Here is a 12,138-nt window from a genome sequence, read left to right as displayed (position 1 = left end):
TTGAACAGACCCATAACCAGCGAAGAAATTGAATCGGTTATCAAAAATCTCCCAACAAATAAGAGTCCAGGACCAGATGGCTTCCCAGGGGAGTTCTACCAGACATTTAAAGCAGAGATAATACCTATCCTTCTCAAGCTATTCCAAGAAATAGAAAGGGAAGGAAAACTTCCAGACTCATTCTATGAAGCCAGTATTACTTTGATTCCTAAACCAGACAGAGACCCAGTAAAAAAAGAGAACTACAGGCCAATATCCCTGATGAATATGGATGCAAAAATTCTTAATAAGATACTAGCAAATCGAATTCAACAGCATATAAAAAGAATTATTCACCATGATCAAGTGGGATTCATTCCTGGGATGCAGGGCTGGTTCAACATTCGCAAATCAATCAACGTGATACATCACATTAACAAAAAAAAAGAGAAGAACCATATGATCCTGTCAATCGATGCAGAAAAGGCCTTTGACAAAATCCAGCACCCTTTCTTAATAAAATCCCTTGAGAAAGTCGGGATAGAAGGAACATACTTAAAGATCATAAAGGCCATTTATGAAAAGCCCACAGCTAACATCATCCTCAACGGGGAAAAACTGAGAGCTTTTTCCCTGAGATCAGGAACACGACAGGGATGCCCACTCTCACCGCTGTTGTTTAATATAGTGCTGGAAGTTCTAGCATCAGCAGTCAGACAACAAAAGGAAATCAAAGGCATCCAAATTGGCAAAGATGAAGTCAAGCTTTCGCTTTTTGCAGATGACATGATATTATACATGGAAAATCCGATAGACTCCACCAAAAGTCTGCTAGAACTGATACATGAATTCAGCAAAGTTGCAGGATACAAAATCAATGTGCAGAAATCAGTTGCATTCTTATACACTAACAATGAAGCAACAGAAAGACAAATAAAGAAACTGATCCCATTCACAATTGCACCAAGAAGCATAAAATACCTAGGAGTAAATCTAACCAAAGATGTAAAAGATCTGTATGCTGAAAACTATAGAAAGCTTATGCAGGTAATTGAAGAAGATATAAAGAAATGGAAAGACATTCCCTGCTCATGGATTGGAAGAATAAATATTGTCAAAATGTCAGTACTACCCAAAGCTATCTACACATTCAATGCAATCCCAATCAAAATTGCACCAGCATTCTTCTCGAAACTAGAACAAGCAATCCTAAAATTCATATGGAACCACAAAAGGCCCCGAATAGCCAAAGTAATTTTGAAGAAGAAGACCAAAGCAGGAGGCATCACAATCCCAGACTTTAGCCTCTACTACAAAGCTGTCATCATCAAGACAGCATGGTATTGGCACAAAAACAGACACATAGACCAATGGAATAGAATAGAAACCCCAGAACTAGACCCACAAACGTATGGCCAACTCATCTTTGACAAAGCAGGAAAGAACATCCAATGGAAAAAAGTCTCTTTAACAAATGGTGCTGGGAGAACTGGACAGCAACATGCAGAAGGTTGAAACTAGACCACTTTCTCACACCATTCACAAAAATAAACTCAAAATGGATAAAGGACCTGAATGTGAGACAGGAAACCATCAAAACCTTAGAGGAGAAAGCAGGAAAAGACCTCTCTGACCTCAGCTGTAGCAATCTCTTACTCGGCACATCCCCAAAGGCAAGGGAATTAAAAGCAAAAGTGAATTACTGGGACCTTATGAAGATAAAAAGCTCCTGCACAGCAAAGGAAACAACCAACAAAACTAAAAGGCAACCAACGGAATGGGAAAAGATATTTGCAAATGACACATCGGACAAAGGGCTAGTATCCAAAATCTATAAAGAGCTCATCAAACTCCACACCCGAAAAACAAATAACCCAGTGAAGAAATGGGCAGAAAACATGAATAGACACTTCTCTAAAGAAGACATCCGGATGGCCAACAGGCACATGAAAAGATGTTCAACGTCGCTCCTTATCAGGGAAATACAAATCAAAACCACACTCAGATACCACCTCACGCCAGTCAGAGTGGCCAAAATGAAGAAATCAGGAGACTATAGATGCTGGAGAGGATGTGGAGAAACAGGAACCCTCTTGCACTGTTGGTGGGAATGCAAATTGGTGCAGCCGCTCTGGAAAGCAGTGTGGAGGTTCCTCAGAAAATTAAAAATAGACCTACCCTATGACCCAGCAATAGCACTGCTAGGAATTTATCCAAGGGATACAGGAGTACTGATGCATAGGGGCACCTGTACCCCAATGTTTATAGCGGCACTCTCAACAATAGCCAAATTATGGAAAGAGCCTAAATGTCCATCAACTGATGAATGGATAAAGAAATTGTGGTTTATATACACAATGGAATACTATGTGGCAATGAGAAAAAATGAAATATGGCCTTTTGTAGCAACATGGATGGAACTGGAGAGTGTGATGCTAAGTGAAATAAGCCATACAGAGAAAGACAGATACCATATGGTTTCACTCTTATGTGGATCCTGAGAAACGTAACAGAAACCCATGGGGGAGGGGAAGGAAAAAAAAAAAAAAAAGAGGTTAGCGTGGGAGAGAGCCAAAGCATAAGAGACTGTTAAAAACTGAGAACAAACTGAGGGTTGATGGGGGTGGGAGGGAGGGGAGGGTGGGTGATGGGTATTGAGGAGGGAACCTTTTGGGATGAGCACTGGGTGTTGTATGGAAACCAATTTGACAGTAAATTTCATATATTAAAAAAAAAAAAAAAAAAAAATAAAGTCCCTTAATGATATCAGTCACCCTTCACTCAAATACATTTTCTTTTGCCACTTTTCCTAAGGTAGGCCCTTGGTACAGAGTCTGACATTCAGATATCTTAACTTACGACTCTAGGAATCCAAACTCCACTCTTTAATATCAGCCATCATCTTTTTTGTCTTCTTTATTTCCTTATTCCAGTCTTCAGTCGTAGTATATAAGGGAAAGAGAATATCTCTAGACCTGTATTTTTCACTATTTTGGCACTTTATCGGAGATCCTATCTGAGTTTCTTTTCATCAGTATCATTTACTGCAAATGATTTAGAAGGCTGAGGAAATGTTTGCTGGTTTACTAAGTCTTCGTTGGCTGTTTCATCCCAGATACACGATGCAGGAAAAAACCAACAAAACACACCAACTGTCAGGACTATATTTAGCTGTCTCCATACACACTAGTAGGAAGATGTCAGTTGACTGTAATTTCCTCTCTGGTAACAGTAAAGGTTTCCCTAACCTTGCTGTTACTTGTGATTCTCTGATTCCTCAGAGCATGAGTTGATGCTTTTGCAGGTTTGGCAAAACTTTATTTAGGAGTACTTGTTAGAACATCAACTTGAAATGGATATCAGAGTTTCCCACGGGGTTGCTGTATGTCATTCATTCACTCAAATACTTAATGAGAACCTGTTTTGTGTCAGGCACTCTTATAGGCTCTGAGGTTTTTATATATATATACATATATATATATATATATATATATGTATATATATATATATATACACACACACACACACATATATATACATATATACACACACACACGTGTGTGTGTGTATATGTGTGTGTGTGTGTGTGTATAATGAGCTTAACACACAAAAACGCTTCTGTCTGGATATGGTAGCAGGATTAAATAATAAATTTAATAAGTTGCATATTAGACTATTAAAGTTGCCATAGAGGAAAAATGAACAGGAATCAGAAGGATTTAAAGTGTGAAATGAGGAGAATGATTATAATTTATAACAGGATGGTTAGGGTAGGCTTTATTATAGAATTGACATCTGGGGCGCCTGGGTGGCTCAGTCAGTTGAGCATCCGACTCTTGATTTCAATTCTGGTCATGATCCTCATGGTCATGAGATAGAGCCCTGCGCTGGGTGTGGAGCTTGCTTGAGATTTTTCTCTCTCTCTCTCCCTTCCTCTCCTTCTGCCCCTGCCCTGCTTGCAGGCAGGTGTGCACACCCTCTCTCTCTTAAAAAAAAAAACAAAACAAACAAAACTGACATTAGCACACAGATTTGAAGGAGGTGTGAGCCATATAGGTATCTAGAGGCAGAGTGTCCTACATAGAATGTAGAGGACCTTGCCAGTTTGCTAATACAAAAGCAAGTAGTAGGAATGAAGAAAGCAGTTTCAAAATAGAGGTGTCTTTTAAAATGTTTTTGCCCTGCAGGTATATGTACTCAAGAGAAATAACTGTTCATACAAATGTTCATAGCAGCATGATTCATAATAGTCAAAAAGCAGAAACAACACAACTGTCCATCAACTGATGAATAAACAAAATGTGGTGTATCTCTACAATAGAAGGAAACTAATCCATGCCAGAATGTGGATGAACTTTGAAAATGTCATGCTAGATGAAAGAAGGCAGTCACAGAGACTGCATTTTGTATGGTTACATTTATATGAGATGTTTAAAATAGGCAAAGTCATAGTGACAAAAGGTAGATTAGTGGTTGCCAGGTGCTGGGAGTGAGTGGAAATGAGGAGTGACTGCTAACTGCTAACAGGGTTTCTTTTTGGGGTGATAAAAATGTTCTAAAAACAGCCTTGGTTGTAGAACTCTGAATATACTAAAAACCCCTGACTTGTACACTTAAAAAGGGTGAGTTTTATGGTGTGTGAATTGTATCTCAAAAAGCTATTGCAAAAATGTTTTTGAATGAAAACGGTTTTGTTAAAATTATGAAAATAATACTTGCTGATTAAAAAAAACAAAACAAAACATTAGACCAGTGTATAAAGATATAAAGGGAGTTGAAGTGAACCATGATTCTAATGATTCAGTGTGCATTGACACTTTGGTATGTATCCAGTATTTTTAATTTTTTTTTAAAAATGCATTTCTAATTAAAGGTAAGGAGAGATAGTCAAGTCACAAAAGATGAAATAAATGACCATATTCATTTTTTTTTAAAGTTTATTTATTTATTTTGAGAAAGAGCAAGCAGAGGGGAACAGAGAGAGAGGGAGGGAGAATCCTACAGGCTCCCCACTGTCAGCTCAGAGCCCGACATGGAGCTCAAACCCACAAACTGAGATCATGACCAGAGCCAAAATCAAGAGCCAGATGCTTAACTGACCTGACCAAGCCATCGAGGTGCCTGACCATGTTCATTTTTAACTTTTATGCAGTATGAAGCAAATTATGTAGCATTTTCAAAATTTATCAGCCTTTCATTAGTTAACAATTCTACCGACTTATCCTGTACAATTAGCTAAATTTAAATTTTCTCATGAAATAAGTAGAGTCTGGATTTTATATACTTCTGGGTTATAGTCAATAAACTCATTTTTAAATATTGCATGTAACATGGTCCCTGTGCATATGGCTGGTAGGAAGCTATTACCGTGTGGTTTATCACACAAGTTTGAGAGTCCTGAACTATTTGGTCTATGTAACTCTTCAGCCAGAGGAGTCCACACACCGAATTGCTATAAAAGTTTCTAAACCCTTAACTGTCAGTTTCTGTACTTGGCTTGATGTTTGCAGTTACACTTTGAGTAGCATTGTTATACTATATTCATACAATGGAATAGCATGTAGACTGTAAAAATTTTAATTCCATAGAAGAAGGTTAATATTGTGTGAAAACAGGCTTAAGCAGTACAATTGACAATCACAATTTTGTTTAAAAAACCCTATTCTAATTAGAAGAAGGGAGGCTAGGATGATTAGCTTTGGATGCTAGGATTTACTTTGTGAGCACTTTAGGTTTTTTTTTTTTTACTATGGACATGGATAACTTCTTTAATGAAAATGTTATTTTTAACTAAAATCGTATTTGGAGTGGGTCTCCTTTAAAGTGACAATGATAGCAGAATGGCTGGCACTTAGCTCAGCAAAAACTTTTTGGAATTGATTGGACACCTGGCAAACATTTTTAGGTGCTTGTATTGTGCCAAGGCATTGTTTGGTAATGTGAGATTTAAAGATTCATTTACTTTAACATTTTTTATTAGATTCTCTATTCTTGGGATGTTGAGGGCAATTTTTGTCCTTAAGAAACCAAGTGTAGTGGAGGGGAGCAGACAGTCACAATATGGTGTGCTAAAGTGTGTGACAGAGAGGGGAACAGACCAGTACCTGTCCCTTTAAACCTTATGGACTTGTAGAATAAGTTGTGCCTTAAAATTAGTACTATATGGCAGGCTTTGACAGTATGGTATGTGAGATTCAGGAGAAACTCGAGGGATAACCGTACTAAATTCAGCCATATTTTTATCTTCTAGGTTTCAGCACAAAATGAACATGATTAGGGAAAATAAGGATTTGGCATGTTTCTACACAACAAAACATTCATGGAGAGGAAAGTAAGTATTTCTGTTGGTTTTATTTTTCGGTGCATCTATGAAGTATCATTTTAAACATAACCTTCAATATCTTGAGTAGTACCACACAGCTCAGTTATGCCATTTAGTCCTTCTCTTCTGAAAAATATATGTGCATATTTTAAATGCAAATGCTACACTTAGAATACATTATTGTTCTTTTTTTCTCTTGACATATCTGGTTTTCTGCTTCTGTGTTGGGAAGAAGTTGTTAAGAATTAAAAGTACCAGTTAAAAGGAAAACAGACCATCTATCTACCTCCTTAGATGCTGTCAGTTAATTATATGGTAGTGGCAGAGTATTAGCTTCACAACTTTATAGCCTGTGTGTGATCGCTCTGTTTTCATGTCCATTTGACTGTCAAGAGAGAATATGCTAGTAGTGCTTTTTGTAACCTTTCTTTAGGCCTATAATGAATTTTGAAAATTGGATTTGATCTTACCTTTTCCTTGAGAGGCAGTGACATTTTTTAGTAGCTTGCCTGGTCAAACCAAGATGTTGATGTTTCTGTTTCTTTTTTGTGAAAATGAGTGGTAATTCCTACCCCTCACATTGCTGTAAAGATTAAATGAAGTGACATGGAGGGTGTGAAGGTTTTAAAATTATGACTTAAATAAATTGAGTATTCAGTGAATGGCACCTGTTGACCATCACCAAAAAAGTTTCCTCTCTAGTCCTTTTAAGTAGTAATAAGTATAATGAGTGTCCCACACTGTGACGAATAAGTGACCACGTTATTTCAAATCAGGCCTCAGATAAAACGTGCCATGTTCACAAAGCCAATACCTTTAGTTCTTTTTCTGAACTTTTCATTTTTTAGGTAATGTAGTAACTTAGAGTGGTGCAACATGTGATTCTGTAGTGTTTCTGGTTTGCATTAGCAAACTGACTAATTTTGAAAGATTAGAATGTTTAATTTTGTTTCCTTTTAGTAATTCAATTGTAGGAACTCCTAAATTAGGGAGCATAACGGTTACACTTGTAGAATATCTGTCTTGAAATTTTCTCTTCATTTAATTTCATTGAGCAAAGGTAGAAAATTGAGATATCCAAGGTAGTGTGAGTCTCTTTAATTCTTTGAATTAGCCCTAAAAAAATTGTATATTGGGATGATTTTATTTTTTCCTCAAGTGGTAGATTGCTCTGGTCATCATAATATAACTTCTATTTTTAATACAATTATACCATACTGATGTATTCTAAAGAACAAGCTTACTGTAATACTTCTTGCTTTGCTTGTCAGTAAATGTGATCATCTGGAAAAAACTTTTTTTGATGTTCTAGGAAAGTTGCGACTAAGACTTAAGATATTTTTTTTCTTTTGTAATAATTTGGAGAACTGTTTATGTGTTGTCAGTACATTTCCTTGCTTCCATCATTGACACCTTGAAACTTTGTTTTTATAACAGTTTTATTAAGATATAATTTACATAACATAAAATTCAGCTTTTTAAAGTGTACCCATTCAGGGGTACCTGGGTGGCTCAGTCGGTTAAGCGTCAGGTCATGATCTCATGGTTTGTGGGATCTCTCTCTCTCTCCCCTTCTCTCCCTCTCCCTCTGTCCCTCCCTCTGTGCTCTCTTGTGTGCTCTCATTCTCTCTCTCTCTCTCTCTCTCAAAAATAAATACTTAATAAAAATAAAGTGTACCACTCCATGGTTTTTAGTTAATAGAGTTGTGAACCATCACCGCTAACCATTTTTAGAACACTTTCATCCCCTCCCCAAAAATCTTCTGTAATAATTAGCAGTGGCTCCTCTTTTCCCATCTTTCCAGCATCTGGCAGCCACTAATCTACTTTCTGTCATAGGATTTGCTTATTTGGCATATGTTACATGAATAGCATCATAAATTAATGTGGTCTTTTGTGACTCTCTTCTTTCACTTAGCATAATATTTTCTTTTGTTTTTCACTTAGCATAATATTTTCAAGGTTCATCCATATTGTAACTTGTGTGAGTAGTTCATTCCTTTTTTTTTTTGTGCCAATTGTATGGATTTATCACATTTTGTTTATCCATTCATCAGTTGATAGACATTTGTTTTGTTTCTACTTTTTTACTGTTATGGATAATGCTGCTATAAATGTTTATGTGTAACCTTATGGGTGAATGTGTATTTCCTGTTCTCTTGGGTACATACCTAGGAGTGGAATTGGTGTTGTATGGAGTTATATGGAGTTATATGGTAATTCTGTATTTAACTTTTTGAGGAACAGCCAAGCTTTTCCAAAGTGGCTGAAACATTTTACAATTTTATCAGTGTATAAGGAATCCAGTTTCTCCACTTCCTCACTGACATTCGTCATTGTCTTTTTTTTATTTTAGCAATCCTAATGGAGAACTGGTGTCTTGTTGTGGTTTTATTTTTTTAATTTACTTTTTAAGGTTTTTAATTTTTATTTTAGAGGAAAGCGTGTGTGCATGCATGCATGTGTACAAAGGAGGAGTAGAGGAGGGGGAAAGAGAAAATCTTAAGCAGGCTCCATGCTTAGCATGGAACCTGACACAGGGCTTGATCCCCTTGACCCTGGGATCATGATCTGAGCCAAAATCAAGAGTCTCAGATGCTCAACCAACTGAGCCACCCAGGCGCCCCTCTTGTTAGGGTTTTAATTTGCATTTCCCTGATGACTAAAGTATTGAATACCTTTTTTGCATGTTTGTTGGCCATTTGTATATCTTTCATAAGATGTCTTTTCAAATCATTTACCCATTTTAATTGGGTTATAAATGCTCATTATATGTTCTGAATACAAGTTGCTATCAGATACATGACTTGCAGGTATTTTCTCTCATTTTGTGGGTTGTCTTTTCACTTTCTTGATAGTCATCCACTGAAGCACAGTGTTTTGATTTTGATGAGATCCAGTTTATCTTTTTCTTTTGCTGTTTGTGCTTTTGTTGTCCTAAGAAGCCATTATTTAACCCATGTCTCAAAGACATATCCTATATCCTAAGAATTTTATAGCATTGATTTTGGGTTAATTTTTGTATATAATGTGAAAAAGGGATCCAACTTCATTCTTTTGCATGTAGATATCCAGTTGTCCCAGCATCATTTGTTGAAGAGATTATTCTTTCCTCATTGAATTGTTTTGGCACTCTTGTCAAAAATAATTGGCCATAAATGTAAAGGTTTATTTATGAATTGCCAGTTTTGTTCTGTTAATCTATATGCTTGTCCTTATGCCAACACTATACTGTCTTGATTACCGTGGCTTTGTATTAAATTTTAAAACTAGGAAGTTTCAGGTCCCAACTTTTTTCACTTACAACATTTGGCTATTCTGGGTCTCTTGCATTTCCATATGAATTTTAGAGTCAGCTAGTCAGTTTTACAAAAAAGGCAGCTGTAAGCAGTAAAGATGAATAAATATTTTTCCTTTTTTTTTTAATTTTTATTTTTTAATGTTTATTTATTTTTGAGACAGAGAGAGAGCATGAATGGGGGAGGGTCAGAGAGAGGGAGACACAGAATCTGAAACAGGCTCCAGGCTCTGAGCTGTCAGCACAGAGCCTGACGCGGGACTCGAACTCACGGACTACGAGATCGTGACCTGAGCCGAAGTCGGCCGCTCAACCGACTGAGCCACCCAGGCGCCCCTTTTCTTTCTTAAGATATGCCTAAATTACCATCTTTACTTCTTAACATATTTCCCTTGTTCCCGTTTCATGTTACCTTTGTAATAGTTTTCATGTGTTTCATTTTGCAGCCACTACTCATGTTGTTACCACTTCAGGTCTGTTCACTCAGTATAGTCTTCCTGGCTAGCAAAGTAACCTTTTCTCCTACACTTGTCATTTTCCCACTTGGAAAGTACATAATTCTATGCTTGCTCTGGAAGGAGCAGGAAGAGGGAGTAGCTTTCAGGAGTAAAAAGCACTTTCATGAAAGAGCAAAGTTTCCTTTTTGGCCTAAGCACATCATTTCCGATAGGAAGGAAGATACATATGTTTCAGTTAAAGCAGAAGTGCGGTTTCACTTTGGGAAACTTGAGGGTGATATTCAGAATATGGTTCTTTGTTTTTTCTGGATGGAAATCACAAGTAAAACGTGGGCATTTACTTCTGGGTCACTTTGATATTTGCATATATTAATTGTAGCAAATGCTCTGAATTTAAGGGTGGCATTTTAGTATCTGAAAGGGATTTTAATACATTGGGATATATGGTAATCAGTCCATGAGATTAAATGGCAGATCCTTATGACATTCATATACAGTCAGTGCAGTGACTAGATACAGGAAATAGGAAAGGTGACTCGAAGTGAAGATCACAAATTTCTGATACCTTATGTGTAGAAATTGGAATCCTAGAAAAGAAGAGGTACTCTTTAGCTGCCTGGTATTAACATATGTCACCAACTCTGATAATCCTAGAAATCCTGAGTGTTTTTTCCCTTGATTTATTGATCCTGGCTCTTGATGCTGCCAGTCTCTAAACCTCAGATGAGTTCATCCTGAACACTTTTTGTGTATTCTTCATATAATTCTTTGTGCTTAATATTAATCTGGGATTTGAACATTTTTCACCCAGAAGTGCAAATAGGAATGTATCTGCTTTATAAGATTTTCATATTTTACACACAGTGTTGCATTAAAAGCTAGCTTCAAGGAGCAGAAGATACTCTTTTTGACAAATGATGCTTTTCACCTGGACATGGACATGCAAAAAGGAGGGGGAGGGGAAGGATCTAAGTACACACTTTATACGTCTCACAAAAATTAACCCAAAATGTATCACTGACCTAAATGTGAAACACAGAACTCTTAGAAGATAACATGGGAGAAAATCTAGATGACTCTTGTGTTTGGTGATGACTTTTTAGATACAACACTAAAGATGTGACAATACATTCAAAAAAATGAATTGATAAGCTGGGTTTCATTAAAATTAAAAGTTTCTGCTTTGTGAAAAACCCTGTCAAGAGAATGTGAAGACAAGCTGGGAGAAAATATTTGTAGAAGACATTTAAAAAAGGACTATTATCCAAAATACACAAAGAATCCTTAAAATTCAACAGTAAGAAAACAACCTAATTAAAAAAATGAACCAAAGACTTAATAGAGATCTCACCAAAGAGATATACAGTTGGCAGATAAACATACGAAAAAATGCTTCATATCATAAGTCAGGGAAATGCAAATGTAGAGATACCACTATAAAACTATGGATTGGCCAAAATCCAGAGCACTGAACACCAAATGCTGGTGAGGATATGAAGCAAAGGGAACTCTCATCCAGTGCTGGTGGGAATGCAAAATGGTGCAGCCACTTTGGAAGACCGTTTGATGGTTTCTTAAAAAACTCCAAATCCTCTTTGGGAGGTTCTCGGGCCACATGGGGAGAAGCGGTCCCACTGCTGGAAGGACATTTGGTAGAGGCTGTAAGGCCACCTGGGCCCAGCAGACCCCAGAGAATGGCCATATTCGCTGGTGCTGGAACAAGGTCGTTGGGGGTGAAACCAGATGTGTGTTGTGATTTTCATAATCCCTGAGACGCTGCTGCTACAGTCTCGTGAACCTTTTCTGGGGCGGGCTGGCACCCGGTGGTTGCTCAGTGAGACCTTCACAGAGGGGTGGAGCGGGTCAAAGCTGCAGTCCCTCAGAAGTGGGGGGCTGGGGAAGGCAGCCGCATCTGAGACAAAACTCAGGAGGGAGGTGCTGCCTGGGACCTGGTCATGGACGGCGTGGAAACGGCGAGTGGACGGAAGCTGAAGATGAAGGATAGGTGATTGCTAATCAGGGAGAACAGAGTTCCGATACTAGAGACTGGGTATCTGGGTGACCCCATTTTCACCGCTCCT

General features: G+C 37.6%; 1 protein-coding gene across 2 annotated transcripts in view; it reads left to right on the top strand.

The window, feature by feature from the left end:
• The window catches only part of DNAJC13 (DnaJ heat shock protein family (Hsp40) member C13), a 132,405-nt gene that overhangs the window by 18,957 nt on the left and 101,310 nt on the right, over positions 1-12,138 (top strand). For both annotated transcript variants that reach the window (XM_078432334.2, XM_060638667.3), the window contains exon 2: positions 6,230-6,310. In XM_078432334.2, coding sequence (XP_078288460.1) covers positions 6,243-6,310 — 68 coding nt within the window. In that variant the 5' untranslated portion in view covers positions 6,230-6,242. The remainder of the gene's footprint in view (positions 1-6,229; positions 6,311-12,138) is intronic.

The sequence above is a fragment of the Panthera onca genome, chromosome C2 (genome assembly GCF_046562875.1).
Source record: "Panthera onca isolate mPanOnc1 chromosome C2, mPanOnc1 haplotype 2, whole genome shotgun sequence".
Taxonomy (NCBI): Eukaryota; Metazoa; Chordata; class Mammalia; order Carnivora; family Felidae; genus Panthera; species Panthera onca.
The sequence above is the reverse complement of the archived record's forward strand: the minus strand, read 5'-3'. Positions and strand labels throughout refer to the sequence as shown.